At 35.5% G+C, this 27,520-nt stretch overlaps 2 protein-coding genes across 6 annotated transcripts; one reads left to right on the forward strand and one right to left on the reverse strand.

Annotated features, from left to right (window-relative positions):
• Window positions 1–461: 461 nt before the first annotated feature.
• Window positions 462–16,562, reverse strand: UTP15 (UTP15 small subunit processome component). Of its 2 annotated transcripts, none has more exons than XM_081054435.1 (13): window positions 16,395–16,562; window positions 12,767–12,939; window positions 11,488–11,580; window positions 11,203–11,387; window positions 9,833–10,011; window positions 9,102–9,227; window positions 7,039–7,174; window positions 5,313–5,397; window positions 4,249–4,398; window positions 3,442–3,543; window positions 2,958–3,091; window positions 2,723–2,781; window positions 462–2,244 (listed from the first exon to the last, which is right to left on the reverse strand). In XM_081054435.1, the coding sequence occupies exons 2-13, from the start codon at window positions 12,854–12,856 to the stop codon at window positions 2,027–2,029; spliced, it is 1,557 nt and encodes a 518-aa protein (XP_080910561.1). In that variant the 5' UTR covers window positions 12,857–12,939; window positions 16,395–16,562; the 3' UTR covers window positions 462–2,026. The 2 variants fall into 2 exon arrangements, with proteins under 2 accessions (XP_080910561.1, XP_080910562.1); XM_081054436.1 differs by having other exon boundaries at window positions 12,767–12,935; window positions 16,395–16,523.
• A 58-nt stretch (window positions 16,563–16,620) lies between these two features.
• Window positions 16,621–27,235, forward strand: ANKRA2 (ankyrin repeat family A member 2). Of its 4 annotated transcripts, none has more exons than XM_081054439.1 (9): window positions 16,621–17,142; window positions 19,589–19,995; window positions 20,602–20,760; window positions 22,307–22,372; window positions 24,417–24,514; window positions 25,023–25,148; window positions 25,449–25,515; window positions 26,040–26,120; window positions 26,713–27,235. In XM_081054439.1, exons 2-9 carry the CDS (start codon window positions 19,911–19,913, stop codon window positions 26,766–26,768), a joined length of 738 nt encoding a protein of 245 aa, XP_080910565.1. In that variant the 5' UTR covers window positions 16,621–17,142; window positions 19,589–19,910; the 3' UTR covers window positions 26,769–27,235. The 4 variants fall into 4 exon arrangements, with proteins under 4 accessions (XP_080910565.1, XP_080910564.1, XP_080910563.1 ...); XM_081054438.1 differs by having other exon boundaries at window positions 16,621–17,018; window positions 19,589–19,982; XM_081054437.1 differs by having other exon boundaries at window positions 16,634–17,142; window positions 19,589–19,982.
• Window positions 27,236–27,520: the final 285 nt, after the last annotated feature.

Genomic DNA, 27,520 nt, shown 5'->3' on the forward strand with positions numbered 1-27,520 from the left:
CAAAATGCACAAAAACTTATGTAAAAGCTTGCTCGGTGCAGAATTGCATGTAACCGTAAAAGAATGGAAACTTCCTAAGTGCCCATTGATAGGAGGCTGGTTAAAGTGATCACGGTACATCTACACCGTGATATAGGAGACCAGTGTAAAAAAGAATGAAGCTGAGCTATAGAGAATCTAATAAGCGATTAGATGGAAAACTGAAAGGCAGAACAGCACTAACAACTGCAGCACCCAGGGAGGTTCTGTTAAGGGGAATAGTACTTTCAGCCCCGCAGGCGGGCCAGCTCAGTGCTGAGACAAAGAGGAATTCAAGCTTCGGGCGTCCAGTGAATCCACTACTGCAACTGACTCAGTGGTAAATGAGAATACCAACCCTGGATGGTTGTGGTGACAATCAAATGTAGAGAACCCTTGTCACACATTACACATTTGATGGCAACTAGACAGAAATTCTAGACAGCATTTCAACTAACTTTTATTAGTACATGAATTATCACATACTTATGAAGTTAATTTTTTAAAAAGCTTTTAAATGTAAAATTTAAGTAAATTAACTCTTCTCAACATGAACAGTTTCTGACTTGACTAATCTTATACATACTCAGGGAAGCAAACTCCTGGTTTCTTACAAGCCATGGTGCTACGATTACTTAAATCAATTCACGAAAGGGAAAGTAGACCCTTTTTGAGCATATGCCCTTACCAGAACACAGAAATGTTTTTTTCTGCTTTAAAAAAAAACATGAATTCACAGAACTAAAATTTTAAGAGATTTCCATAACAAAATCTTCCTTTAACCCTTCCTTTAAGGGTTCTACTAGCCCGAGGCGTATTTCCTTAGACATAATTAACTACTTGACGTGGGACAGGATTGGGGGAAAGATGTGAGAGGTAGCAAGCGTGAAATCAGTGTGCTAGGGTCACCAGCCAGTGACTACCCATCAGGAATTGATACATCTCAGAAAACCAAAAAGAAAATAAGAATCTCTTTATTTAAAAATATGATTTATACCAAACTTTTTAAAAAATACAACTATTTTCCAAAGCAAGCTACTCTGGGCCTGAAGTTCTAAACACAAGATGATTGGGAATAGAGAAAAAAATCTAAATAGACCTGAGAAAGGTTCTCAGAGGGGTAAGTACCTACAAGATAAGTTCTAAGCATATGTATAAAAGGCTGAAAGACTATTTATTACAAGAGAAATGACAAATTTTATCATTCCCATGACCTGAAGCAAGCTGAAAACTTGGAGGAAGGCTGTGTTTTGAAGGGAAGAAAGAGAAAAAAAAACACATGGTCCAATAATGTCTCTCTGTAGGCCTTGTTCTGATACGGACAGTCAAGATTAAAAAAAGAAAAAGAAAACCTGGCGTGGCGAGCACAAGTTTTAGGTATCACATCTGCCTTATCACTCTCTGAATACATGTCTAACTAGTGTCAATTACTTAAAGTTGACCAGTGATTTGTCATACTTGAAACAGATACAGTCCTATTACCAGCTGAAGCAAAACATGTGACCTAGGACAAGTGACGATGTCAAAGAGAAGGCCAGCAAGCTCAACGGGGGCCTGAAAATCTCAAGGGCACTGATCAAAGAAATTATTTGCTGTTGCCATTTGTTATGTTGCTTTTTTTCCAGGATAGAAAAAACAAAGCCTTGTTCCTTTGGCAGGATTCCCAGGTGAAACCCTCCCCAGAGTTCTGAATGCCGACCCAAATGTTGATACTGAGCTTCACTGTATTAAAATTCATATCAACTCATCCAAGGTGAACGTGAATTATGACCAAGACAATTGAGATCTTCTAGCCAAAGACACCATGGAATAACTCGAAATAGAACATGGAAAACCATGTCTTAAAACAGGTACTTATTATCCAATCATTGTCACTCCAGTCTCTTCCATAAAACTGCTTCTGTAAATAGGTGTTTTTTTTCATGTGCCAAAGAGATTCTCTTTCCAATAGTTAATAGAATCAAATCTGCCCCAGATTAGGAGTTCCTATGTGTTTTATAAGCAGGCACTAGGACTCTGTCTTCTTGCTCTCTAGAAATCCATCAGAGGTATGCTGCAACACAGAAGTGCTTTCTTTCCTTGTCATGGTAGCAAAAAGCATATCCATCATCCCCAAGGTTTCTAGAAGTTCTCTTTGGTAATCAATCTCTTTTTCTACAAGTCCTTGAAGTAACAAAAACTTTTTGTCTACTACAGGTGACTGACCAATCACAGGCTGATATATATCTAGAAAGAGAGAAAACACATTAACTAGAAATATCTTTCTAAAGAATAAATAAACAGCAATATTTAGAAAAAATGTAAAAATATTAAACATAAAAACATTGACAAATCTGTACTTATAATTTATGATTTACAGAAAGTAAACAATCCATCTGAATAAATGTATTTCAAAAAAAATATTTCCAAAAAGTACAGCATGGAGATTCTGACATTAAAAAAGTCGTGATCACTGTAGATGTTTAAGAAAGAAAATTTTTTAACTATAATTACTCTAGTCCCAGCAATTCGAAGTCAAACCACTGTAGACATTTTATTTCACTTAAAAATGCATTGATTTACTGTTGTTTGTTTTCTCCATAAAAATCTGTACTAGAGAACTGATAAAAACAAGATATTTTGATTTGATTTCCAAATTTAATTTCGTATTTTGACATCTCACTTTTGCAAGGATGCTAGGATTTTTCAAGTTTTAAGTACTTACCAATAATTATTTCAGCAGCATTGATCAAAACAGAAGCAAATCTTGGCTGAGACAGATTCCTACAAAGCAAACATTGTTTACTGAAACTTGCAAACTGTTTTTACAAATTTTAATAGATTTACTGAGTTGTTCCATCAGTTCTTTACAAAGATCAAACTAAAAGTAAATGTCTCTCATTTGGAGATAAAGGATTTTAGACGCAAAAAGATGTGTGTTTCATGGACATAAAACATACCTTATCAAAAAATTAAGAACACGACTGATTTCCTTTTCATCCCGACCCGCAAGGGCATTTGCCAGGACTCCTCTTCGATTTAGCTCCTTTATGATGGAAACTGTAACCTCAGGTGTCTTTATTGTACAACTGGGCTAGAGAAATTTTCAGCAGCAACGTGAGCAGACAAGACAGCACAAGAAAAAAAATCAGTCTTGGAACTTACTAACAATTACCAAATCTAAATGGGTTTTTATCTTCAGTTTTGAGTCATGGTAATGCACAAGGCAAATAATATAAATGATTCTTTTAAAAATACACTCCTTGTAGGTTCATCAATTGTAACAAATGTACCACACTTGTATGTGGGCAGGCAGAGGGTATGTGGGAAATCTCTACAACTTCCCCTCAATTTTGCTGTGAACCTAAAACTACTCTAAAAAATAAAATCTTAATTAAAAATATGTATTTTAAACACACACACACACACTCACTCCTCACTCACCTCAAGGACCCTGTCAAGTGCTTTGGAGATCCGGAAATTCTTCAGATCCCTGTCATATAATTCTAGATGTTTTTTTGACGGCCTATTGATCAAAATGTCATCCTGCATTGAAAAGTAAATTTACAGAGAAAAATCAACATCTGTATAGAGTTTCCTTCAAAATAAACTTTTTCATAATGGTATTTTTTTGTATCAGGGTACTCTTGAAATATTCATGAATAATGGTCATATGCCCATAATATAGATTAAATGAAAATGGAATAATTTGCCACATCAATGTGTTCTTACTCGGATTTTAACTTGTAATACACAGACAATACCTGAATTCTGAACAAACATTACTCATTTCAATTCTCTTTACATGTTAGGCAATGTGATTTAGTAAAAAGAAAAAACAAGAATCAGAGAAATTGTGACCTAGTCAACAATTCTGGTTACCAGTAATAAAATTCTGGATCAATTACAACTTTCTATCTCCATCCTCTCAGATGCCAAATGGGGACATCATTGACTCTACTGCTTTTCAGGGTCGATTAGAAGATCTAATGAGACAGCATGTGAAAGACACTGTCTTGAATGTGGTCAAGCACTACAACACTGTTATGATTCAGCGTATGAAAGTCATCCTTATTCCCCATTACTTTAGTAATGTCCCCAATCTAGCAATCTGGAAATAAATCTGATGTAGAGAACAGAAAAATAAAGTTAAATGCCATGTAAACTATACTTTCCAGTAATGTGCAGGAAAGGAGTTATCTACTCTGAGAAATTTCACCTTTAAAAAACATGTAAGAAGTATATAAATACCCGTTGTTTCATGTAATTTTTTCCTTTAATAAAAGTTCGATATGCAGGCCTTCTTCTTCTGGGAAGAGAATCTTTCTTGGTTTCAGATTTCCGATGTTTAACACTCAGTATTCCATTGGTCATTCCTACAACTATTGTCTCATCTTCATGCTAACAGCAATTAGAAAAATAAGTTAGTCTATTCCTAACTCATAATTTATCTTACTTTTTCTTCAAAATACCATTTATAACAAGTCTGTTGCTTACCTACACTTTCACCAAGAGTTCCTACCAAGAGTATCTACATTTAGATGTAGATACTCTCCTAACAATAATCTATGCAAAAAGTTAGAGCAACATGATATTTTCCTCCAGGATACTATTATACTGACTGAACTATTATACTGACTGAACTTATTATACCTATTATAAATTATCACTGGCAGGTTTTATAATAATACAGTTAATGACACCTTGGGAAACTCTAAAATCAATTTTCTGCATCCTCTTACTAGAAAAAGGATTATGTGGAGGCATGATTTTCTCCAACCTGCCAAGAAAACATTGGTAATAAGATTTTCCTCTTCAATTCAGATTTTTATATGATGTATTCAAATATCTTGCTCCTCAACAGCTTATGAAACTTGACAGTGGACATTCCAGAAAGAGTAGTCAACAATGAGAAGGAGATACTTCATTTTGTTGCCCCCTTTTCTCATCCCCCACCATTTTTTTTCTCAGAAAGCCAAATTGACTTAACCCTTGAGTTAAGTGTTTTGAAGAGTGATTTATCAACTTCGCAGATCCTGCCCTTAGAATTAACAATGCCTGTACTTGGTTTAACAAAGCACTGCACTTGGTTTGAAGCTATGCATAAAGCTATGCAGTTAGCAGGACCCAAATGTGAATGCATGCTAACTTACTGAAAAAAATCATGTATTTTAGCAATTGTCTTAACTCAATTCTTTCATGTGGCAAGAAGAAAATAAAACATTCAAATATAAAGATAAGCCCTAATATTTCAGTTTAGTGTCATTTAATAGGCAAGGTAAGTGAAAGCTTTAAAAGAAGCTAAAAGTACTTACTGCAAGTCCAAGACTCAAAATTGAAGCTGCATAATCAAAACTGTGAACGACTTTGTAGGAGGTTGTGCTATATACTTTCACCTTCCTAACAAAAAAGAAAGCTTTGTCACGTATCATTTTGGAAATGAGTATAAAAAAATGCAAACTTTGTTTTTTGAAAATTAAATATACAAAATATCAAAATTTACACAATAATGAGGAAAACCAATGGTTAGTGATATTAATTACAAACTAATTCATCACTGAAATCTCTTTTAAAAATGAACTATTTATTAGCACTAAGCAAATGTTTTCATAAAGATTTTGAGGAGCCACCAGAAGTATAGAACATATGAAACACTGTTGCCTGAAGGTAAAACTTAAGTTAAATGAAAAGAATCAATGAAAAGACATTGGAAGTCAAAAGCGCAGGTTTCTCAATCTCAGCATTAGTGAAATTTTGATCTGGATAATTCTTTGTTGGGGGGCTGTTCTACGCCTTGTAGGAAACTGTTTAGCAGCAGCCTTGGCCTCTACAAACTGTATGCCAGGAGCACTCCACCCCAAAGTTGAGACAACAACCAAAATATCTCCAGTTATTGCCAAATGTCCCCTGGGGGACAAAAAAAAATCACTCTGAGTTGAGAACTACTGCAAATAGAGCAAATTTACACTTAGCTTTTGAGACACATCTACAAATCAAGTCCCAAATTGCCTAGTAACACCATTACAGAAAATATGCTATTTATTTACATAATAAATTCCTTTGTATTAGAAATATTTGTAGCTTTAAAATGTATATACTTTTTAATAAACAGGTTGAAAAACAAGGCTTCACCTAACAGGGGTAAAAAGGAAAAATGGAAATAAAATGACCAACAACAGATGAATATAAGTAAATTCTAGAACTGTGACATAGTTCTAGCCATATGCGGCTACTGAGCACTTGAAATGTGGCTAATGAAAATGAAGAACTGAATTTTTCATTTTACTTAATTTTAATTAACTTATATTTAAATTTTAAAACTGAGGCAGTCTAAAAATATTTTCCTATTAAACACAAGTATATTTCACTTTTTTCATTGTAAAATATTATTATTGTATCATAGGGCATGAATTAGATGCTTAAATTGTTTCTTGTCTCTCATTAATAATATTTACATTGATTATATATTGAAATAATATTTTAGATACATTGGACTAAAATCAATTTTATCTAGTTATATTAATTTTACCTACTTCTTTTTCCTTTTTAATGTGGCTACTAAAACATTTTAAATGACATGTATTGTAGCTCACATTATATTTCTATTGGACAGCACTGTTCTAGAACTAATGGAATACTAACACCTATTTAAAATAGTAATTGGGCCACATTAAAATGTTTACATGAAGTTTTAAATTTTAAAGAATATAAACATATACATAAATATTTCAAAATATGCAAATATACAATAATGATTTTATAAGAAACTATAGAATATAGATTATTTTAAAAGATTAATGTTTGAATGGTTGAATAAAATTCCTTAAGTACGTAAGTCAAAGCAATAAACTATATCAAGGGAGAAAATAAGTTTGCTATATGTAAATAAAAGGCCAAAACTATTTTCAACTCAATGGATATTTTTCATGGAAATCATTTGGAAGAATATTTATTTTATCACAAATACCGCAGACATAACTCATTTGCTTAAGCAGTAAACACCTGCACACTCATAATGATGAAGAAAATTAAAATGCTAACCTATCCAGTGAACCAGAGAGTAACCTCTGTCCAGAGCTGCTCAGGCATAAACACGTCACAGTTTTATGATGATTTTTCAAAGACACTAGCAACTGTCCTCCTTTTAGCATGTCCCAGACTTTAACATAACGACCTCCTATGAAAAGAAACAACCATTAGTCTGATATTTTGCCGATAGATTCAAAATTTTTTAGATCTAAAAAGCATTCTTCACTAGACCTTCCACAGCGTGGAGGTTAAGTGAGGGATTCCAGAAGCAGACTGCTTGGTTTCAACGCTGACTCTACCATTTATTGGGTGTGTAATTCATAACAGCTGCTACCTCACAGAACTGTTACAACAACTCAATAATTTCGTATTCGTCAAGTACACAGAACTGCCCGGGAAAATAAAAAGTACAGCCAAAAAATATTTTAAGAAAATTATAATAAAATTATTCTTCAAAAGAAATTTTGTATAACTATGGAAATAAATAATGTAGATTTCATTTCCTAAAAATTTTGTGACTCCCAACAAAACTGAAAAGCTTCCCTACAATTTTTTTTTTATTCTAAGAGTTGGAAGGATCCTTCAAGGCAATTTAATCCAATGGTTTAAAAAGAATTTTTAATATAGCATCTTTTCTTCCAATGAAATATTAAGCAGAAGTCTAATAGGTAAAGTAGAAAAAGATGTTGGAGAAGAGAGCAAATTTCTTACCTATCCCTGACTGGGAAACAGGGCCTGGAAGCCAATTCACAGTCCCACTATCCCCTCATGTGGCAGTTCATGAGAGAGATCAGTTTGAAACCAATAATCCAGCCCAACCTCTCATTTTCAAGTTGTACAAAAGTCAAGGGATTGCCCAAGGTCACACAATGAGCTAGTGACACAGTGGAGATTAGCACAGAGCTATCTTATTCTCCCTGTTCACCTTGAACTTATTTCCATTTCTCAAAATAACAGCAAGAAAAACTGATACATCTGACAATGTTATCAACTTATTTTGAAATCAAATAGGTACTGGGAAAAAGAATATAAAACAAGATAATTTCAGAATTAAGCAAAAAAAAAATGGCTACACAGAACCATATATATATATATGTGTATATATATATATATGTGTATATATATACACACACACATATATATGTATATATATGCTATAAAGTATACACACTACCTATGTATTCTTCTAATGTCAACACATTAATTTTGACTTGAGAAATGAAAACTGCCCATTTATTTCTTCATTGCAATTTTGAAAATACACTGTGATCAACCTAACAAAAAACACCTTAGTTCCAACGAGATGAAAACTGTATCAAGGCCCCTTCCAACCTCACATTATCTCCTCCTCCAGCAGTATCAGCTATTTGCTGGGTAAGGCCATTTCAATCAAGAGTCACATGAAAAGAGACAAGCCTGATTCTAGACCTGAAAGAAACTGTGTTTTCAAAAGCTGCCGCGGATCTCTTAGCAGTAAGAAAAATAGGAGTATGACTTTGATTTCTAGGTTAGGAACATAAAGCACGCTCTCAAATTCTAGGATTGCAGATCTGCCACTGACCACCTTGTCTTGGACAAATTAATTAAAACTTGTATTTATTCCCTTAGTTGCAAAACAGGGAGAAAACTTCCTTGTAGGTTCATCTAGGGCAGGGGTGTCCAAACTGCGGTCCACGGGCCAACTGCGGCCTGCAATCCATTTTTTATTGGCCCGCAGCAAATTCCAAAAATATATTTAGTTTACTTAAATAAACCAGGTGAGGCAATACGTACTTCACCTCGAGTGAGTGGCCCGGCTGTTTGTGTATTTCACTGCATGTGGCCCTTGGTGAAAAACGCTGAAAAAAGTCTGGACAGCCCTGATCTAGGGCATCAGAGATAATATAAATAGCACAATGCTTGGCTCACATGAGGTACTCAATAAATAATGGCCTGCCTGTCCCATTAATCAATAGTTTGAAGAAACACCTAGGTAGGTAATTCAAGTGCATACAGATAAGTTATAAAAAGTAACTGATAAATTATCAAGATTCAAGACCAACAATCCTGACGAAAGGAATTTTTAAAAGAAATACCTGCTGATACCAGAAGACCTCCAGAGGGGAAAAGCAGGACACTCTCCACTGGCTGTCCGTGCTCAACAGAGATAACGCTCTTGTTTGTTCGTGTATCAAACATCTTCACAGTATGATCGTATGACCCTACAATGTCAATTTTCATATTATGTTGAGTTTTACTACTCAATACAACAAAAACTATATATGTGTATGTGTGTGCACGTGTATTCCAACATAAATTTTAAAAGGAGAAAAGCTTAGATGAAATTTTTAATAAGACACACATGTATGTATATTCATAAAGATACGACAGCTCCAAAGTCTGGTGCCACTGACTATTTCTGAAGAAGCGCTATATTATAGAACACAGAATCTCAAACTATTCCTATCTTCAGGCTTCTGTCACTATTGAATCGTCTGGGAATCTTTGCACAAGCACCCACCAAGACTGAACCGTACTGCCTTTCTTTCTTAGCTGCCGGAGGTTCTAAAATCAGAGTATTAAACCCATTAGAATTCTTACAGTCTTGTGCTTTCAAGGCAGCCTGACGTTTCCAAGCACATTTGCAGGATAGTAAAAACAATCACCAAAAGAAGAAAAAGAAAACAATTGGATAAACAGAAAAATGTTTCTTTATAACATTTTTTTAAACTCTATATCCCAAAAGAGTTCCAAAGCATGTTAAAGTGAACACAATGAAGATGTCAACTTTAGGAGGGGAAAAATAAAAAAGCAAGCGTGTACCAACCTGTTACAAAGAGATCTGGGTTCAGTTTGCTGGCACATCCACACCTCACATAATCAGAATGTTCTTTAAATGTGAGAATTTCTTTGGAGTTTGGAATATCCCATAATTTCACTGTATAATCATCAGCCCCAGAGACCACATGATATTTGTCAGCTGTAAAATCTACTGTGTGAACTGCTCTGAAAGATCAAGAATCAGTATATTAAAAAGGAAGGATCAGTATATTAAAAAATTGTATTTCTGGCACCTTCTAACATAAAACACTCCTTTACCCCAAATAACAAAAAAAGCAGCTCAGTTTTAGGGAGTGATTACAGGGAAATCATGAGAGAAAAAGAAAACCTTTAAAACAGGTATTTGTCTTCACGCCAATTTAAAAATTTAAATATCCATCACTATGGAGTTAAAAAGAATATTAAATAATAACCTTAAAATTATATTTTCTAATATATTTTCTAACAATTCTACGTAGTTGCTCAATGACAGTAAATATTCTAAATGTTGGTGCACAGATACTTTTCTTTAATTTAAAACATTTCAAAATGGATAGTTCTTTAGAAAGTCTAAAATCTGCCACTACTGAGGATCATGTTAAGTGAATTTCTGTCATATTTTAAATGTTTCACTGACAGGGTAAAACCATCCTGAAAATACACTATAAAAAAACACTTGAGATTTTAAATCAATAGCAAATTTGAGCCATGACATCGGTAATCCCAAAACAAAGTTATAATGTCAAATTGCCCTGGTCATTCAATTCATCAAGGGGCAAAACACTAAATACAAGAAGAAAGAAAATCCACCTTCTAACGTGACCTCCAGATGAAAACCTCTAATTACAGTCCAGGCCTATAGAGTTCTCATTAACAGCTGTAAGGCTGACTTCAGATCAGTGGTTTATAACCCCAGTAGGGTCACAGAACTCATTGAGAAGTTAATGAACGCTATATGGTAGTATCTCTCTAGATAAACATACATTTCCTAAACTGGCACACACAATTCTGGGGAATACATGAGCCCCATCAAACTGACCATAGTATTGAACCATGGTCTAGAACAAGCAGGAAATAAAGCACATATAGGTACATAATCTTCATAGAACTGCTGTTTTTCAGTCAAAGACGAGAAAACTAACAGCACTTACAAAACAAAACAAAAAAAGAACACATAAAAATCAACTTTCTGTATTTATATGGTGACAGATAATAGACTTACAGTGGTGATCATTTCCCAATATATACAGACAGTTGGTTTTTATGTGTTTTTATATGGTTTTTATGTGATATTTTCCCAAATATTAAATCACTATGTTGTACACCTGAAACTAATATAATGATGTTAATTATACCTCCATTAAGAAAGTCTCTTACTTAGTATGGCCTTCAAACAGCCTGAGGGGAGCCCTCCCACTTATGTCAAAAAGCTGAACTCCTCCATCTTCACTGCCAGCCACAAGCAGTCTACCATCCTGCCGAAAAGTAGCACAGTACGCTGTATCTTTAAATCGAGAAAAGGTTTTTATAGGTTCTTGAGAGTATCGGCCATAAATGTGAATCTACAACAAGACAAAAAAACACAGTATGTCAACAGATGGCTCGAGATCAGTAGTAAACATAAACTATACAAAAGAAAAATAAATTTAATGTTATATTTACCCTTGAAGAAGCTGTGACAGCGTAATTATAAGGAGGCTGCGGAGAAAAGTCTACTTTTGATACCGCACCAAACTCCTTGATCTGAACAGGAGTCTTAGTAAAAAAATAAAAAGAGTATTAACAGATTTAAAACGAGTAATTCCTTCTTAAGTATTATATAATTTCTTACTGACCATTTTTTTTTGTCTTAGTAACATTAGGTTGTATTTAACACAGAAGTATGAAGAGAACAAAAAGGTCCAAATCCCATCACCCAGACTATCCTATCCCTGTTGCCATTAAAGTAAGTAAGTATATGATTGGAAAGCCACACCCCACTCTTTCTCTCCAGGTGTGGAGTTTTCTGTGATTGTTACTGGGGAAAAAATAAAAGCTATGCCTATACCAGCATACATTTAACCATCTATTTTTTAAACTGACACAAAGGTCATACCATGCAGGTTGTTCTGCACCTTGCGTTTTTTACACTTAATAACACAACTTTTCTCATGAGCAATAGATTTATTATCCATTTAGGATACTTCATTAATTTACCAGTCCAGTACTAATGGACAGAGGTTTCTTCCAAGATTTCTAAAATTACAAACAATACTTCAATGAACATTTTTATACATATCTCTTAGCAAATTTTGAGGAGTATACTCATTAAGTTCCAACCTGTGGAACTTACAACGCCAAAACGCATTTTTATCTTGATAGATAATGCCAAATTGCCCTTGAGAAAGTTTGTATCAACTTCCATCCCTGAAGTAGTAAAGATGATCAAAATTTTTCATTTTTGCTAATATAACAGATAAAAAACAGTATCCAAATTACTGATTTAATTTGCATTGCTTCAATTATGAATGAAGCCGAGGCCATTCATTTTAATATATTTATTGTCCATTTACATTTTTTCCATTAACCCCTCAATCCCAATCTTTTTCCATTTTTCTATTTAGTTGTTCATCTTTTTAAAAAAATCATTTGTAAGCCTTTATAGTCTAGAAGAATTTTGCATCACTTTCTCCTTAGATTAAGATATGCAAAAAGAAAATTTTTTTGCACATGAGATTCAATTTCTGAAATTTAATTCATTTGGCATTAAGTGTCTATGCTAGACACTTGTATGTTTTAAACTGATTATGCCGCATAGACTTTCATATAAAATTCCAAGAAAAAATATCAGCTATCAAATTTTCTGCCCAAACTATAAGCTGCTGATTATTTTTAGTTATTAGTTCTCTACTAGCGTATTCAAAGTATAAGACATGCTGGAGAAAATGGTATAAATACTTACTTTATAGTTGTTCCAGTACAGGGTATCTTGGGTGATTTTTTCACCAAGTATAGGATATGCCTGAATAGCTACAGGCTTATACCCAGCCATAATTTCATATATTTGGACTGTTATCCAAAAGTAAGTCGTTTGAAACTGATGTTACAAATAATTATAGTGACTCTGCCTTCTGTCTGAAAAAGAAAATATTTTATACACGTTATTCATAAAACATATATAGTTATGGTTTTCACTCTGCATCCTTTCAAAAGGCTGTGCAGTAGTTTACAGATCAGTGACCATAAACCATTTAATTATAACACAGAAGAAACAATCTCAAGGAAGCAGGAAGACTAAAGGCAGGGCTACTATATTGTATCATCTACTCAGCTGTACACAGAGGCTATACACAAATATTCTCACACCTAACTGACCAATTTACAACGCCTGGGAATAAAAGTGGCTTAGTAACCCAGGAGCAAAAGCAGAGAGAAGCACAATGGCTTAGGATGTTCATTGATTGAAAGTGATACTGCAAATACAAAAGTTTCCTGAAACTAAAGAGGACATTTAATCTTTAAAAACAGAGTTGAGGGACCTGACTTCCTGAAAACCTAAAAATGCCAAGAAGGAGGGAAAACAAAGCTAATGTTCTAATGCAGAAGCTTAAAATTAAATTTAAAAGCTTAAAATTAAATTAGGAGCTGTGATATAGAAGCTTAAAATTAAGTTAATTTTAAAAGGTTTAAACAATAACAAAACCATAAAACAATTCTGAAATTAAATTCTAAATAAGTGAAATAGGATAAAAATGAATTAAAACTTTTAACTGACACGTAATTAGGCCAAAATGTCTTTCCAGAACTATTCAATTGCAAAAAAGATTCAATTTTATCAGATGACTGATTCCAGTGGTACAATTCATCACCTATCCCAGAAAGCGTGAAAATAGTGCATCAGTAACACCAAATAGGTGCAACATATTTAAAAGGCTGTTTCGATGAATATGGTAATCAGTAATTAAAAGGAGAAAAACCTTTCTGTTCATTTAAGTACCTACAACATGAAGGCTACTGTCCTAGGCACTACGGATACAGTAAGTGAAAGGGATGGCCTGTGCCTTCACATACTCCAATGTTCTCCATTTCAACTGGTGATTGGCACCAGCTAAGAATCTGGAATCAACCTTGACTTGTCCTTTCTCTTCACTTCTAATATCCAAAAAGTTAAAAGATCCTCTGCTTTTACCTCCCAAATCTTTCTAAACTTCATCATGTCCAATCTACCTACCGTGTTTCCCCAAAAATAAGGCCTAGCCGGAGCATCAACTCTAATGCATCTTTTGGAGCAAAAATTAATATAAGACCAGTCCTATATTATGTAAGACCCAGTCTATATTATATTATATTACATTTAGTATTATATTATATATTATATTATATTACATTATAAGACCGGGTCTTATATGATATAATGTAGATTATACATTATATTATACATAATATACATAATAATGTATAATATAATGTATAATATTATATAAGACCCGGTCTTATAATATATTAAAATAATAACGGGTCTTACATTAATTTTTGCTCCAAAAGACATTAGAGCTGATGGTCCGGCTAGGTCTTATTTTCGAGGAAACACAGTAGTCCCACTGCCCTAATTCAGATCTTCTCATTACTGAAATAGTGCAATGTAAGGTCTCCCTGACTCCCTCATTCATCTTCTAAATACCCATCAGAGTTATGTAACTACGGAGCAAACTTGCTACAAAGCCCAACAATGCCCAGAAAGGAAGGTCCAAGCTCCTTAACATGGCATGTAAGGCTCTTTGTGATCTAGCCCTTAACTTTCCAGCTTCACCTCTTGTATTCCCTTAACACACCATGCTCTTTCTTGTCTCAGTCTTTGCTCATTTGTGCTTTCTGCCATGAATGACCTCTTTCTGCCTACGTCCTATTTATCATTTAAAGCTCAACTCAAAGATCACATCCCTCAGGAAACCTTTTCTGACCTCCTACACTGGGTCAGGGGCCTGTCTTCTATAATCCTACTTGACTGCATATTTCTGCCAATGCATATAACCACATGGCATTGTAATGTTCTCTTTTTTCCCATTAAACTGAACATTTCGTGTCTGGAAAACTTTTTTAAAAAGTGCTCGAAGAATGTTTGTGGAAGGAAAGGAAGCATTGTGCTGGGTTCTATGGGAAAACACAAAACTAAAATCACAAATATCTGTAATGTGAACATTGCTAAAGAACAGGAGTCCACAAACTTTGTAAGGGCCAGATGATAAATATTTTACGCTTTGCAGGCCAACAGGCAAAAAAAAGGATATTATGTAGTTATATAGCAAGAAAGAAAATTTCCAATTTTTTACTAATGAAACCCCTAAAATAGTTATGAGTACAATTTTTTTATTTATGAATGAAAATAATATGATTTTTTGGAGAAGAATGGCACTTCAGTTATTTCATGTTTAAAGTTAGTGTTTACTGGCACCCAGTCGGGACTCCCTCTCGTTCAAGAGCTGCTCCTCTTTACTTTTAATAAACTATCCTCTTTTGCAAAAAAATAAATAAACATATAAAATTAGTGTTTACTATAATCAAAGAGACTGCAAATGTTCATCCATAAAAATGATTCTTGGCTCACTGGCTACCCAAAACCAGGCACCAGGCCAGATCCAGCCTGTAGGACTTTGCCCCTTAGTTATGCAAAGGAGCACATAACTCTTGCCTTGAGAGAAATAGGGGTGGGGGCCAAAAAAATGTATATAAGTAGACACTTTGGTCAAGGTTGCTCAAGCAGTAATTCACAGTAATCAAAGTGTCTGGATGCTGATAGTAACCACTTTGAGCTCCTCTTGTAGTTGCAGAAGTCAAACGTGACTTGTATTCATCGTTGGTTACCAGTATATATTGAGTATTACAATATTAATAGTTTTCCTTTCTTAAAAAATGTATACATTTTGTGGCACCCTCTACAGTTTAAAGTTTTAGAAGGAAGTGAGGAGCAGTAGTAGTGGTTTGCCAGGAGAACAGCACTGGAGGCGGACGAGGGGAAGCACAACACAGTGCAACCGCATGGAGGCAAGAAGTGATGTGAAAAGGAAAAGGACATGATGGGGAAGAGGTCAGAGCCTGAGAAACTGGGTCTGAAAGAATAACAGGTACTACAATACAATGCAGAATATCAAATGGATTCCATAAGTAACGTAGAGTACGGGGAGCTCAGAAGGGAATTTTAATTCCAACCGGGCAGCTCCCAGAAAGATTCAAAGTGTGCGTTTCGGGTGGCCTTAAAGTGTATTATTAAAACTGACCATTCAGAAGGCGGGGGCGGAGGAGGGAGCTTTCGAAACTGAGGGGACGTCATAAGCAAAGACAGAGATGCAAATTTGCCCATTACCTTGCAGGGGTGCGGATTACTCCGGGGACTAGTAATAGTGCACTGAACGAGAGGATGTGATCGTAAAGCAGGAAAATCTAGGTAGAAACGAAATTGCGGGGATGCCATGCGGCTGGTCCAGGAGTTTAGCCATTCTGCAAGGACTGTGACGCCCCAGAGAAGCACACGAGATGCCAAGGAAGGCCCGACGTGAGTCTCGGCTCCCCCACTGGGAGCCGCCTTCACCTACCTCCGATGGGCCCCGAGGGTGCGCCGAGACACCCCAGCTCCCAGGAGAACCTCTTCAACTCCGCCAGCTTCCACGCTGGACTGTCCAGGATCACTTCAGGACGATCACGTGCAACCTCCTGGGAGCCGCGGAGACACCCGGCGAGTAGACCGCCCGCGGCCGTCGCACAGAGATAACGTAACGGCGCAGGCGCACGAGACATTCGCAGCCCTGGGGTCGCAGGGGCGGGTCAGGTGGGCGGGGCGATGGGGAGGAGGAGGCGTGACCGGAGGGTGAGGCTTGGGCCTTGCTCTAGCCGCTCGGCGCGGGCCACTGAAGTGACCCTGGCTCGGTAGTCCCGGGTACTGAGGACGCGGCAGTAAGGACCGCGCCGCGCAGCGGTGGGAAAGGACCTGGAAGTCTTCTTGGCTGCAGTGATGCGGGGCGTTATTTGTCCAGACGGCGACAGAAGAAACCGGAAGTGACGTCGCGGTCAAAACAAGTCGTGGCTCGAGGGCCTGTAGGGAACCTGTGGCCGCGGATGGAAAAGCCCGACTGGCTGTTTGCTGTCTAAGGTGGTCGCGAAGCCCTGCTCTCGCACCCGGGCGGCGTGCGGCCCCTGTCCCCGGGACCCGCCTGTCGCGGGTGAGCCAGAGTTTCCGCCTGCTGTACCTGAGCCGCGCTGGGACGTTTCGGGCGGAGCTGGCGGGTGGCGACAGAGCGACTTCCCTCTAGTGCCTGTCCTGGGACGCCGGGACACCTGTCGCCTGTGAGGCATCGTTCATTTTCATAGCACCTTCCTTTCCGTGTAGGACAATTCCAGGACTAGGAAGAACCGGGGTACACCTGTTGTTGGCATCCACTGGGGACTTGCGCGGTTGCCCACTTCATCTCGTTAGGGTCTCTTCCTTCATCCCTGTGCTCTGCTAGGTGGAGGGGATCCTAGCCATCCTTGGTCTTAGTTACCTCTTTATCTCACTGCCTCGTCTTGCCGATCATCTTTTTCCCCGCCTCCTCTCCTTCAAAAATGTGTCTTCCCCAGCCAGCTTTGCTTCTCCTCTCTACCGTGGAGCCGTGCCCAGATAAGCGTGGTCTCCGCTCCTTCCTCCCCCAGTTGCTCTTCTCCCTTCGAAGACCCATAGTCCCATCTGTAGACCCCGATTTATAACATGGAAGGTGTTTGGAGCTGGAAAGGATATGAGAGGTGCCTATATCAACCATCTTTATTTCATAGATGGATGAAATGAGTCTCGGAATACTTAACGTGATTTGTCTGTCCAGGGTTGCACAGCTAGTCAGTCGTGATTTGGGGAAGGGAAAGCCCGAGCTAATCAGCAAATTTTTGTTGAGCATCGGACAGGGTGGTTTGAGGATAGAAGAAAACATGCAACGATGTTAGAGTGCAGATCAGCAACCATTTATGGGGCACCTGATAGGACCAAGCACTGTTTTGTGTGCAAAGATTAGTAAGAGGGGTTCCCATCCTAGAGGAGTTTTCGGTTTACTGGGAGTTAAAATAGAAATTTTCAAGAGAATGATAAATGCTAAAAATAGAGATATATACAGCGTGCTGAGAGAGCTCGGGAGTTGCACTTAGGCCACCTCTGTAGAAGTCTGTGGGGCTGGCTCTTACCTGGGGAAACACAGCTCATGTCTTGCCATACCCTTTTAAAGACCTCTGCATTGTACCTCCATCTGCATTTGAATCACAACTCATTTTCTGCTCTGGTTCCCTTTCCTTCTGCTAAAGTATATTGACTTTTGTTACTTGTTACTTTATTTTTTTTTTAATATTACCGTTTGTTATTTCCCCAACTCTTTCTCCTTTGGAAGTTTTGGATTACTTTAGTACTGTTTATTTGAATGGACAAGGTGATGGAGTCAGAAGAGCTGGTCCCTCATAACTTAGGAGCTGCCATTTTCTCTGTGGTGGACATAATGATTACCTGCCCTGACAAAGGATTGCTGTAATGATCAATCTTGGAAAATGTTTTAAAACTGTATAAACAATTGTTATCTGTAAATGTATGGTTTGCCAACCTCTGCTGCACTGTGATCCTAATGCATTCTTCTCTTTTAATTTCATTTAATTCCAGTTTTAAACACCCTGTACTCTCAAAATTTCTAAGAGGCAGTAAACCCTAATATGAAAAAATTAACTGGATGCTATTAATTGTCTTCCTGTCTCAGTGATTATATATCTAGGATAATTATGTATCTTGGCGTTCTTCGTTTTTTTTTAAACCAATTTTAGGTACAAAAGTGAAATTTCTCTTGAAATTATATTAAGGTCCATAGAGAAGTGCCAGTGATCACTGAAAACTCATTTTGAAACAATAGTAAGTGATTCAGTAACAGGTACGCTTATAATCTATGCTTTGAGAGTTAGCATTCATTGAGTTCATGTCTTGACAATGTATTTGAAAAAAATCAACAATTCTTAATACTTATTACAGAGATTGAGATTCAAAAGTTCTACTTTGATCCTAATGTCCTAGAGATGCTAACGCAAAGTAAGCCAGTCTATAATCTATTTATAATTTACACATTTTGTTTTTCATGATTAAGTTGGTAACACTTAATCTTTTGGTAACACTTACCAACATATATTAAGTTGGTAACACTTGATCTAAATAAAGACTGATAAATATGTCTTCAGGTCATCATAACCAAAGCTTTGTAAAGCCTTTCACTATCCAGTTATCACGAGTGTTGTTGATGCCAATAGACTTGAGTACAACTTGAATTCTCTCATTAAATTCAAACTGAGAGCCATTTACACACACAGCATGTTAAAAAATGAACCTCAGGTCAGAGGTAAAGTTTATTGTGAGCCTAATCTTTTATCCATTTAGCAATATGCAGGAATAGGAAAGGTGAGAAAAGGGTAACAAATTTATTGGAACCCAGTGATGGAGGTGAAAATGTTACTGTATTTCATTTGGTCCTTACCAAGATCCTGCGGTGCTAATGGTGATATATCCCCATTTTACAAGCGTGGCTGAAGCTGAGACAGGTTGAGTAACTTGTACAGGTTCACACAGCTAATAAATGGTGAAACTTGGATTTACATCCAGTGTTCTCTACCTCTGGACATTTTATGCTTTCTATTATTAATAAGTGCTTTTAAGAGCACTGTCTGCATACTTGATTGAATGATTATTTTGTGTACTTTTACCTAAGATGATATAATACTTTTAATTTTTTTCTTTCAGATATTTTTGATATCCAAATTCCAAGAATACACTGGATACCACTCTTATAAAACCAAGAGGAAATTATGAAGAAATGTTTTAATTATTGAAACTATAGGTGAAATCATGGCTACATCAGCAAATCTGGATATTGGAGCCCAGCTGATAGTGGAAGAGTGTCCCAGCAGTTACAGTCTAACCGGCATGCCTGACATTAAAATAGAACATCAGCTGGACTCAAATGCAGAAGAAGGATCAGCTCAGGGTGTTGCCATGGAAATGAAATTCATATTGCCCAACCGATTTGATATGAATGTGTGTTCTCGATTTGTGAAGTCCTTAAATGAAGAGGATAGTAAAAATATTCAAGATCAGGTTAACTCTGACCTGGAGGTGGCATCTGTCCTATTTAAAGGTTGAAAGTTATGGTATAAATATCTGCATTTGTTTTGTTTTTATTTGGTGGTTTTTTGTGTGGTTTTTTTTTCCTTTCTGATCATGAAATTTTGAGTCTAGTAAGAGTTCAGAAGTCATCTTTCAATATGCTTTACTAGAAGCTCACAGAAACCAAGATTAAATAATTTCATATTATATAATGTGCATTAAGTACATGATGATTTTTTTAATTTCCTGCTTAATGTTTGTTTATTTACAGATTCTCTGTAAATTTCCTTGTTGTACCTTTTTAAATCATAGGGAAAGAAATTATTGTGCCTCATAGAAATGAATTAGCTTAATCCCTATTCCATGAATATTTGATTGGCATTAGTTTCCCATGCTTTAATGCAGTGAAGTCTGTCGTCATATTGTAGATTTACTTTTATAACAATCTATGGAATAAAAAGAAAACTAACCCCAGAATAAAATTGTTCAACGTTAATACAGATTTTTTTTCTGTAACTCTCCCTATGGTAGTACAGATTTTTTATGACAAAAATAATTTAACATTACTTGAGAGGCAGTTGAAGATGTTATACCTACTGTGCTTTGTGACTAAAATATTGTTTTAATGTGTTTAAATTCATTTTACTTAGCTGAATGCAATATTCACACATCTCCTTCTCCGGGAATTCAAGTAAGGCATGTCTACACTCCCTCTACAACAAAGCACTTCTCACCTATAAAACAGTCAACCACTTTAACCAACAAACACAGAGGAAATGAGGTCTCAACCACACCTCTGTTAGCAAATTGTAAGTATTTTCCACTGATGTATTAAAATATTCTTATCACTAATATAATGGTTCCAAGAGTTTGACTTTGAAACATTATTCCATTTTAGAAACTGAAATGATGTCATAAAGTTTTAGTAATTGAAAACTTTTTCACATATTACTGCTTATTCAAATATTTTATAGTTTATGTTTCTCTGGTGAGAACAAATACAAATTGAAATATTAATTCTTAGAACCATGTAGTTTTACTATAAAAACAATGAATTCTGAACTTTGTGCAAAGGAAGACTGAGTGTTTTGGCACTATTTTAGTGCAAGGCTTCACATTTTACTTATAAATGAGATCAGTGATCCACAAGTGATTCATAGTAAAAGTTGAGTGATTTATACTGCAGTTTTGAATTTGAATATAATACTATGCATGTGAAGCCACCTTTTTAAGAATTTTGAATCCACAATTTTAAAAATGTATAATGATTCTAGAAAAAATAAAATGAAGTTTTTCTATATAAACTAGAAAATATTCTATATTTTCTATATGGGATGGGTATGTTAATGAGAGAAAAGCACTTGGCAATTTGATGTTAGGAGCTATATTTAAGAATATAATGTAAATGCATCTATATACTAATGCATGGTGAAATATATAGCTTTACTTTGGAAACACTGTATCCCTCCTGATTTTGAATCCTGTGGTGTAGCAGTTAAGCCATGAAGAGCCTATGATTCTTACTCTACCTATTGGCCATTCTGTTTTCCTTATACATATAAATTTGCATGTGCCTCACAACTGCTTTCCTTTCTGTATTAAGACCACACGGTCATATCACTGCAGTCAAGGATCAAGTGATACTAATTTTTAAGATGAACTCTCATAGAACAGTACCTGTTTGGCTTTGTTTGAATTAAAGAGACTGTCTTAAAATATTCCAACCATAGAATTCCAACCATAGAACCACCTAGAGAGCAGGTGGTTCACATCCCTCATGTTACAGACAAAAATGTTTGTAAGTTATCTAAGGACACATACCTAATTAGCCACAACTAGGTCTACACTCAAGAATTTACTCTCAAAGCCAGTTTTCCATTTACTACCTCATTCCTCTGAAAGTTAAGAAAAACATATGGAGTTTTGCAATAATGGTATTCAGGACTTCAGTAGATTTAGTCAATGAAAAGACAAAATGTATGTCTTTGTGTCTTTTAGATCCAACTTCCTTATAAGTTTGGATACAGAGATGGCATTTTAAAATTAAGTACCTAAGCCGTTTCTTTGGTAAGATCAGTAACCATTTGCATTGTTAGTAATTGATCAGAACAATTTGCATATTCATTGATAATAACACTTTGCAGGAGTCAGAATTACCTTAAACATATAAGAGTCAATTCTCAGATACAGAATGACTATTCTTAATGTTAGGATATATTTTAAGTTAGATTTTTTTTAAACAACAAAATGATAGTTTTTGTTTTGGAAAAGAAAATTGCTGCCCAAATATGAACAATGAGATGATGGAAGTATACCCTACAGATATACATGAAGCTTTTTATGATATTGTTTCAGCTTTATCTGTTCACCAGTTGGCTGCTCAGGGAGAGATGCTCTACCTGGCTACTCGTATTGAACAAGGTAATAATCTATTTTGAAAAATGTATTTAAAACAAATTTAAAATTCAAAGAAAAAATTATTAAGAATTTCAGAATGGCTACAGCAGAGCATTAAATCAAGCTCAGGGCCCTTCAGAACTTAGATTTGGTATTGTTTTCTTTGAATTCAGGAACGTATAAAGACCAAAAAAAAATAGTTGTATCATCTCACCAGGCAGATAACCTGATAGTTAAAAGAAAAAAAAAGTACCCTAAAAGGTGGTATAAAAGTACCACCTTAGCTTTTTCCCCAAAAGCAATCATTATAAATTTCTTATCTTTTCAGAAAAATTTTCTAGAAAACATTCCTGTTTATATTTAGAATTGTATATGAGAATACGTACATGATTTTTGTTATTTACACAAGAGAGAAAATATTGCACTTTATTAAATGAAAAAACTTAATATTTTGGAGATCTTTCCATATAAACACATAAGGATCTATTTCATTCTTTTTAATAGGTCCATGATTTTGCATTGTATTGCATATACATATACTTTGTTTTTTATTTTTTTAACCAGTCCCCCTGGTGGTGGTTGATTCTAGTTTTGTTGCTATTAAATAACAATATTGTTGCCATTCTTTTTGAGTACATCCATAGGGTAAATTCCTTCAAGAATATTTGCTGGGTCAAAAGGTATATGAATTTTTATTTATATATGTATATTGCCTGATGTTTGTCCTGCCCTCACTTCAGAGTTAGAGTTTCTATTTCCCCATACCCTCACTGACACAGGATGTTATCAGACTTTAATCTTTGCTAATCTCATGGGTGAAAAGTAGTGTCTCATACTGGTTTTGTTCACATTTTTTAAATTATGGTCTGTTTGAGTTTCTTTTTGTGTAAACTCCCTGTTACATGTTGATTTCTAGGAACTTTTATCAAAATTAAAGAAATTTGCTTTTTGTTGTTTATGTTGCATATATTTTTCCCAGTTTGTCTTTTTTCCTTTGACTTTATGATGTTTTCTAACAAAGGCTTAATATTTTTAATCAGTAAATTTACTTTTTTCCTTTTGACGTCTGAGTTTTATGTCCTTGCTTAGAAAGGATTTCCTACTCTAAGATTATAAATAAATTCACTCATGCCTTATTCTAGAACTTCTGTGGTTTCCTTTTTACAATTTAATCTTTGAGATGTGTTTTGGTGTAATGAGATAAAGATCAAGCTTCACTTTTATTTTCATTTTTCAAAAACTTAGTTGCCCCAGCTTTATGGAGTGAATGCAGAATGAATGCATGATAAAATTTATATTTTTAATCATGTCATTCTTTTACAAGAATTCTTTTACTTCATCATTATAGTTCTGTTTGTTTATAAATATTTGAAGTTTTCATTTTTAGACTAAATAAATTTAGGGGAAGAACTGTTTACTTTATAACTAGCAGACTGAATCTGGGGGACAAAATGGGGTTCAAGGTGGAATTGTGTGGTACTGTCTTTCAAATTATTCAATCTTCATTCACATGATATTGTGTTAGAAACCACCAAGAATGAAGAAATGCAAAGGCAGCAATGTTAGCTATAGAGTAGAAGATAGCTTTGATAAGATTTCGGAGTTTTATAATAATACATATTTATGTAATGCTAAGGGTTATCACATACGCTCATTTTTATTGTGATCCTCTGTCGAGATAAGCAAGGTATTATTCTGTGTATTGGAGAAACTGAGTGACATGCCCAGAATCAGACTTCTAGAAAGTGGCAAAGCCAGGATTCAAACTCTGGTCTGAGTCTGAGTCCAGTGTTCTGTGGAGTGCCTTATGCCGAGCATTATGTTGTATCTGGTGGTTTATACTTTAAATACGCTATTTGAACTCAGCTGTGTACATTGGGCCACACTTTAATACATTCAGACTACAAATTGCAACCACACATAACAGGACTTCAGTGAACAAAAGTCAGCACAGAGTGAACCTCATGGAGTAATAAAATCAACTTATTAGAATGCCAATATTTTCATAGTGATATTAATATGTGGTTTATTAAATTAGATCACAAAAAATTGCTTTTCTTTTAAATAGAAAATGTTATCAATCACACGGATGAAGAAGGATTTACTCCTCTGATGTGGGCTGCAGCACACGGGCAAATAGCTGTGGTAGAGTTTCTACTTCAGAATGTAAGGAAAATGCTTCAGAAAATGTATATGTGCAGATACTTAAGTACAGTTGAGCCTTTAGTAAAGTTTTTGTATCTCCAGCCAACTAGATGTAATGGTAAAAGATCCAAAAATATTTTAAATGCTTTTCATTTTTTTATGGAACTTGGATCTACATGGGCAGGCAAGACTAAGCATACATGCAGTAGTGAGAGATCATTTAATGCCCAGCCCCCTTAAGTGCAATGGGAACAAAAGTACTGTCAGCCTTCTAGGACAAGCCTCGTAGAGGAGGAGATGTAATTTGACTCGAGACTGAAGGGATAGTTAGCCTTGCGATAGAGGGAGGAAGGAAGCATCCAGACAACCTTGATAACAAGAGCAGCCATGAGTAGAAGTTGCACTGTTTCTTTATTAACTCCAGAACATTACATGACCTAAGTGTTGAACTATAATTATTATTGACAGAGATAACAATATTCTTGTTTACATGAATTGAGAAGTCATGTATCTCTACTTCCCACTCCAGGGTGCTGATCCCCAGCTTCTAGGAAAAGGCCGAGAGAGTGCACTGTCTTTGGCCTGCAGCAAAGGCTACACAGATATTGTCAAAATGCTGCTTGATTGTGGAGTTGATGTAAACGAATACGATTGGGTGAGTCTATGACACAGATTTTTAAATTACTGCAACAAACCTAGGATTTATTTGGTTTGGGCAGACATAATGAATTTTATTAAGCACTTGGAAGACTAATTAATTAATTTGGTTAATTAAACACCTGGAAGAAAAAGTGAATGTCATAAACTCAGTTATTAATTCTGATTTAAGGATTTTTCACAAAATGTTGAAATTACCTTAAACTACTTTTACTTGCTCAATTCTTAGTAAAACTTCTCACAGCAGCATTAAATTCTTGCTCACCTTGAAAGACTAACTCACCATTTCCTTTTGCAGAATGGAGGCACACCTCTGCTGTATGCTGTACATGGAAATCATGTGAAGTGTGTCCAAATGCTCTTAGGTAAGCAGATGAAAATGAAACTATTTAGAAAATGCCATTTGAGGACTTTAGTTTTTACAAGCTGGCCTCCCTGGTATGTCAGGAGACTCGTTAACTATTGTTAAATGTGTGAATCCTTCTGCTAGGCACGGCTGGAGCACCTGCTACCGGAGAGTTGCCCATTTGAGAAGCAGCTCCATCACACAGGCCCTGAAGTTGGAGCATTTGTCCTTGTTGCTTTCTTTTGGGGATCACGTGTGAATCCAGTTACTTTCTCTGTCCACAGTATCTTTGTGCAGAAGTTCTGTCTAGTTGTTTAAGAGTTTCAGCTGCTCTAGAGGATGCCCGTTTGCTTGAAGTGTCTTCCCTTCCACCCATGAAAGGAAATTCTGTGCATTCCGTGTCCTCTGTACTTTGTCAGATCATCCTGCAGATACCCACCAAATCTGCTAAAAATATGCCCTGCTGTTTGCACATGAGTCAGTAATAGACAAACATATCTACATTTCTATTTTATTTATGTAGATTTTTCTATTTTGGTATAGAAAATGGAGCTGACCCAACAATTGAAACCGACTCTGGATATAATTCTATGGATTTAGCTGTAGCTCTGGGCTATAGAAGTGGTAAGTATTTGGGGACTGTAGGTTTCATTTTAGTAAAGCTCTGTAAATAGTACAAACTAGAGATCCAAACCATTTTCATCCCTGCAAGCATAGAACATTGCATGTTATCCTAACTCCTGACATTACTTTTAACTGTGGAAAAAAATCAATAAATTCCTACAATGTCTGGAAATGAGTTTGTTACTATTACTTTTCACAAACCCAAATAATTAGTTACTGGAAGATAAGTACACACCTATTTACAAGATGTGTCTAACATTTTCGTGACAAACGATTTATAAAATGCTTTTATAGCTATCCTTTCTCTGGTCCTTAGAACAACCGTGTACTCTTGACTCTCCTTCAGTTTCAAAATTTAGAATCACAAACAGAAAATCCAATAACTTGGGCAGTTACTAAGTCAGTGACAGACAGACTACATTTTAAGTGTATTTAAGTATTGTGTTGCCATCTTCTCACCCACGACTCTGAGTTTATCCTACTTAGAAATAACTTTACGTTAGGAAAAAGTTGGGATTTAAGTTGAATTTGACTGTTCTTTTTAAAAATGTTTAATCCACATGCTGTGGTCTTGATCACGTATCTGTTCTAGTTCAACAGGTTATTGAGTCACACTTACTGAAGCTGCTTCAGAATATCAAGGAGTAGACAAGAGCATCAGAAAGTGTCGTCTGCCTTTCTGTTTACTTTTTGGCCCTTCTAAATGATAGTTTTGTTTACTTATAAGTTTTTACCTCAGTTGCAATATTTACTGATTTTTAGTAAGTTTTAATAACTATTCCTCTGAGTAATTCACTGGTTTCTACTAAAATTAGTGTTGATGCTTTTTATATAAAACTGTTTTATGGCATATTTAAAATTATAAATTAATGTTTTGTGGCATGTACATTTTTATGGTACAGATAGTTAACTGTCTTTGTATCAAGTCCTATAATTTAACATTTTTCAGAAATTATTCTACTCTATTCATCTTCACTCTTGTATTAACTCACTGACTTTATATAGGGTTTGCTATAAATCCATAGAAAAAAATTGTTATTGAATTAAAAATGCACAGTGTGATTGTTTACAAAATGATGTTATAAATAAATAAAGTAATTTTCTGTCAGCTTGCATTCTAGTTTTTTGTTATTTGTTTTTTAATTATATGAGGTTATTAAGGGATTCCTGTAGGACTTTTAGTTTAACCCTCTGTCCTGCCAGGAAACTCCATTAGATCGAACAATATAATTAAATTGAATATAAGTCAGTCAACAAAGATTTATTGATTGTCATTTCTAGGAGTGTATTTAGAATATTTTTCTCTCGTAAATAAGCTTCCTAGTAGGAAAAGTCCTCTGAGAAAAAGAATTCAATTCTTCAATAAAAGTCAGATGCTTTTTAATTCTACTAAAGTAACA

This window comes from Rhinolophus hipposideros, assembly GCF_964194185.1.
Source record: "Rhinolophus hipposideros genome assembly, chromosome: 7".
Lineage (NCBI taxonomy): Eukaryota > Metazoa > Chordata > Mammalia > Chiroptera > Rhinolophidae > Rhinolophus > Rhinolophus hipposideros.

Excerpts from the sequence above, each read along its gene's own strand:
- UTP15 (XM_081054435.1), bottom strand. The coding sequence starts at position 12,856 with ATGGCTGGGTATAAGCCTGTAGCTATTCAGGCATATCCTATACTTGGT. Across the intron at positions 11,581-12,766 it reads TGTACTGGAACAACTATAAA|ACTCCTGTTCAGATCAAGGA; the intron begins GTAAGTATTTAT and ends TTTTTTACTAAG. Across the intron at positions 4,399-5,312 it reads TTTTGAGTCTTGGACTTGCA|CATGAAGATGAGACAATAGT; the intron begins GTAAGTACTTTT and ends AATTGCTGTTAG.
- ANKRA2 (XM_081054438.1), top strand. The coding sequence starts at position 19,694 with ATGGCTACATCAGCAAATCTGGATATTGGAGCCCAGCTGATAGTGGAA. Across the intron at positions 20,761-22,306 it reads CACACCTCTGTTAGCAAATT|CTTTATCTGTTCACCAGTTG; the intron begins GTAAGTATTTTC and ends ATATTGTTTCAG. Across the intron at positions 26,121-26,712 it reads AGCTCTGGGCTATAGAAGTG|TTCAACAGGTTATTGAGTCA; the intron begins GTAAGTATTTGG and ends TATCTGTTCTAG.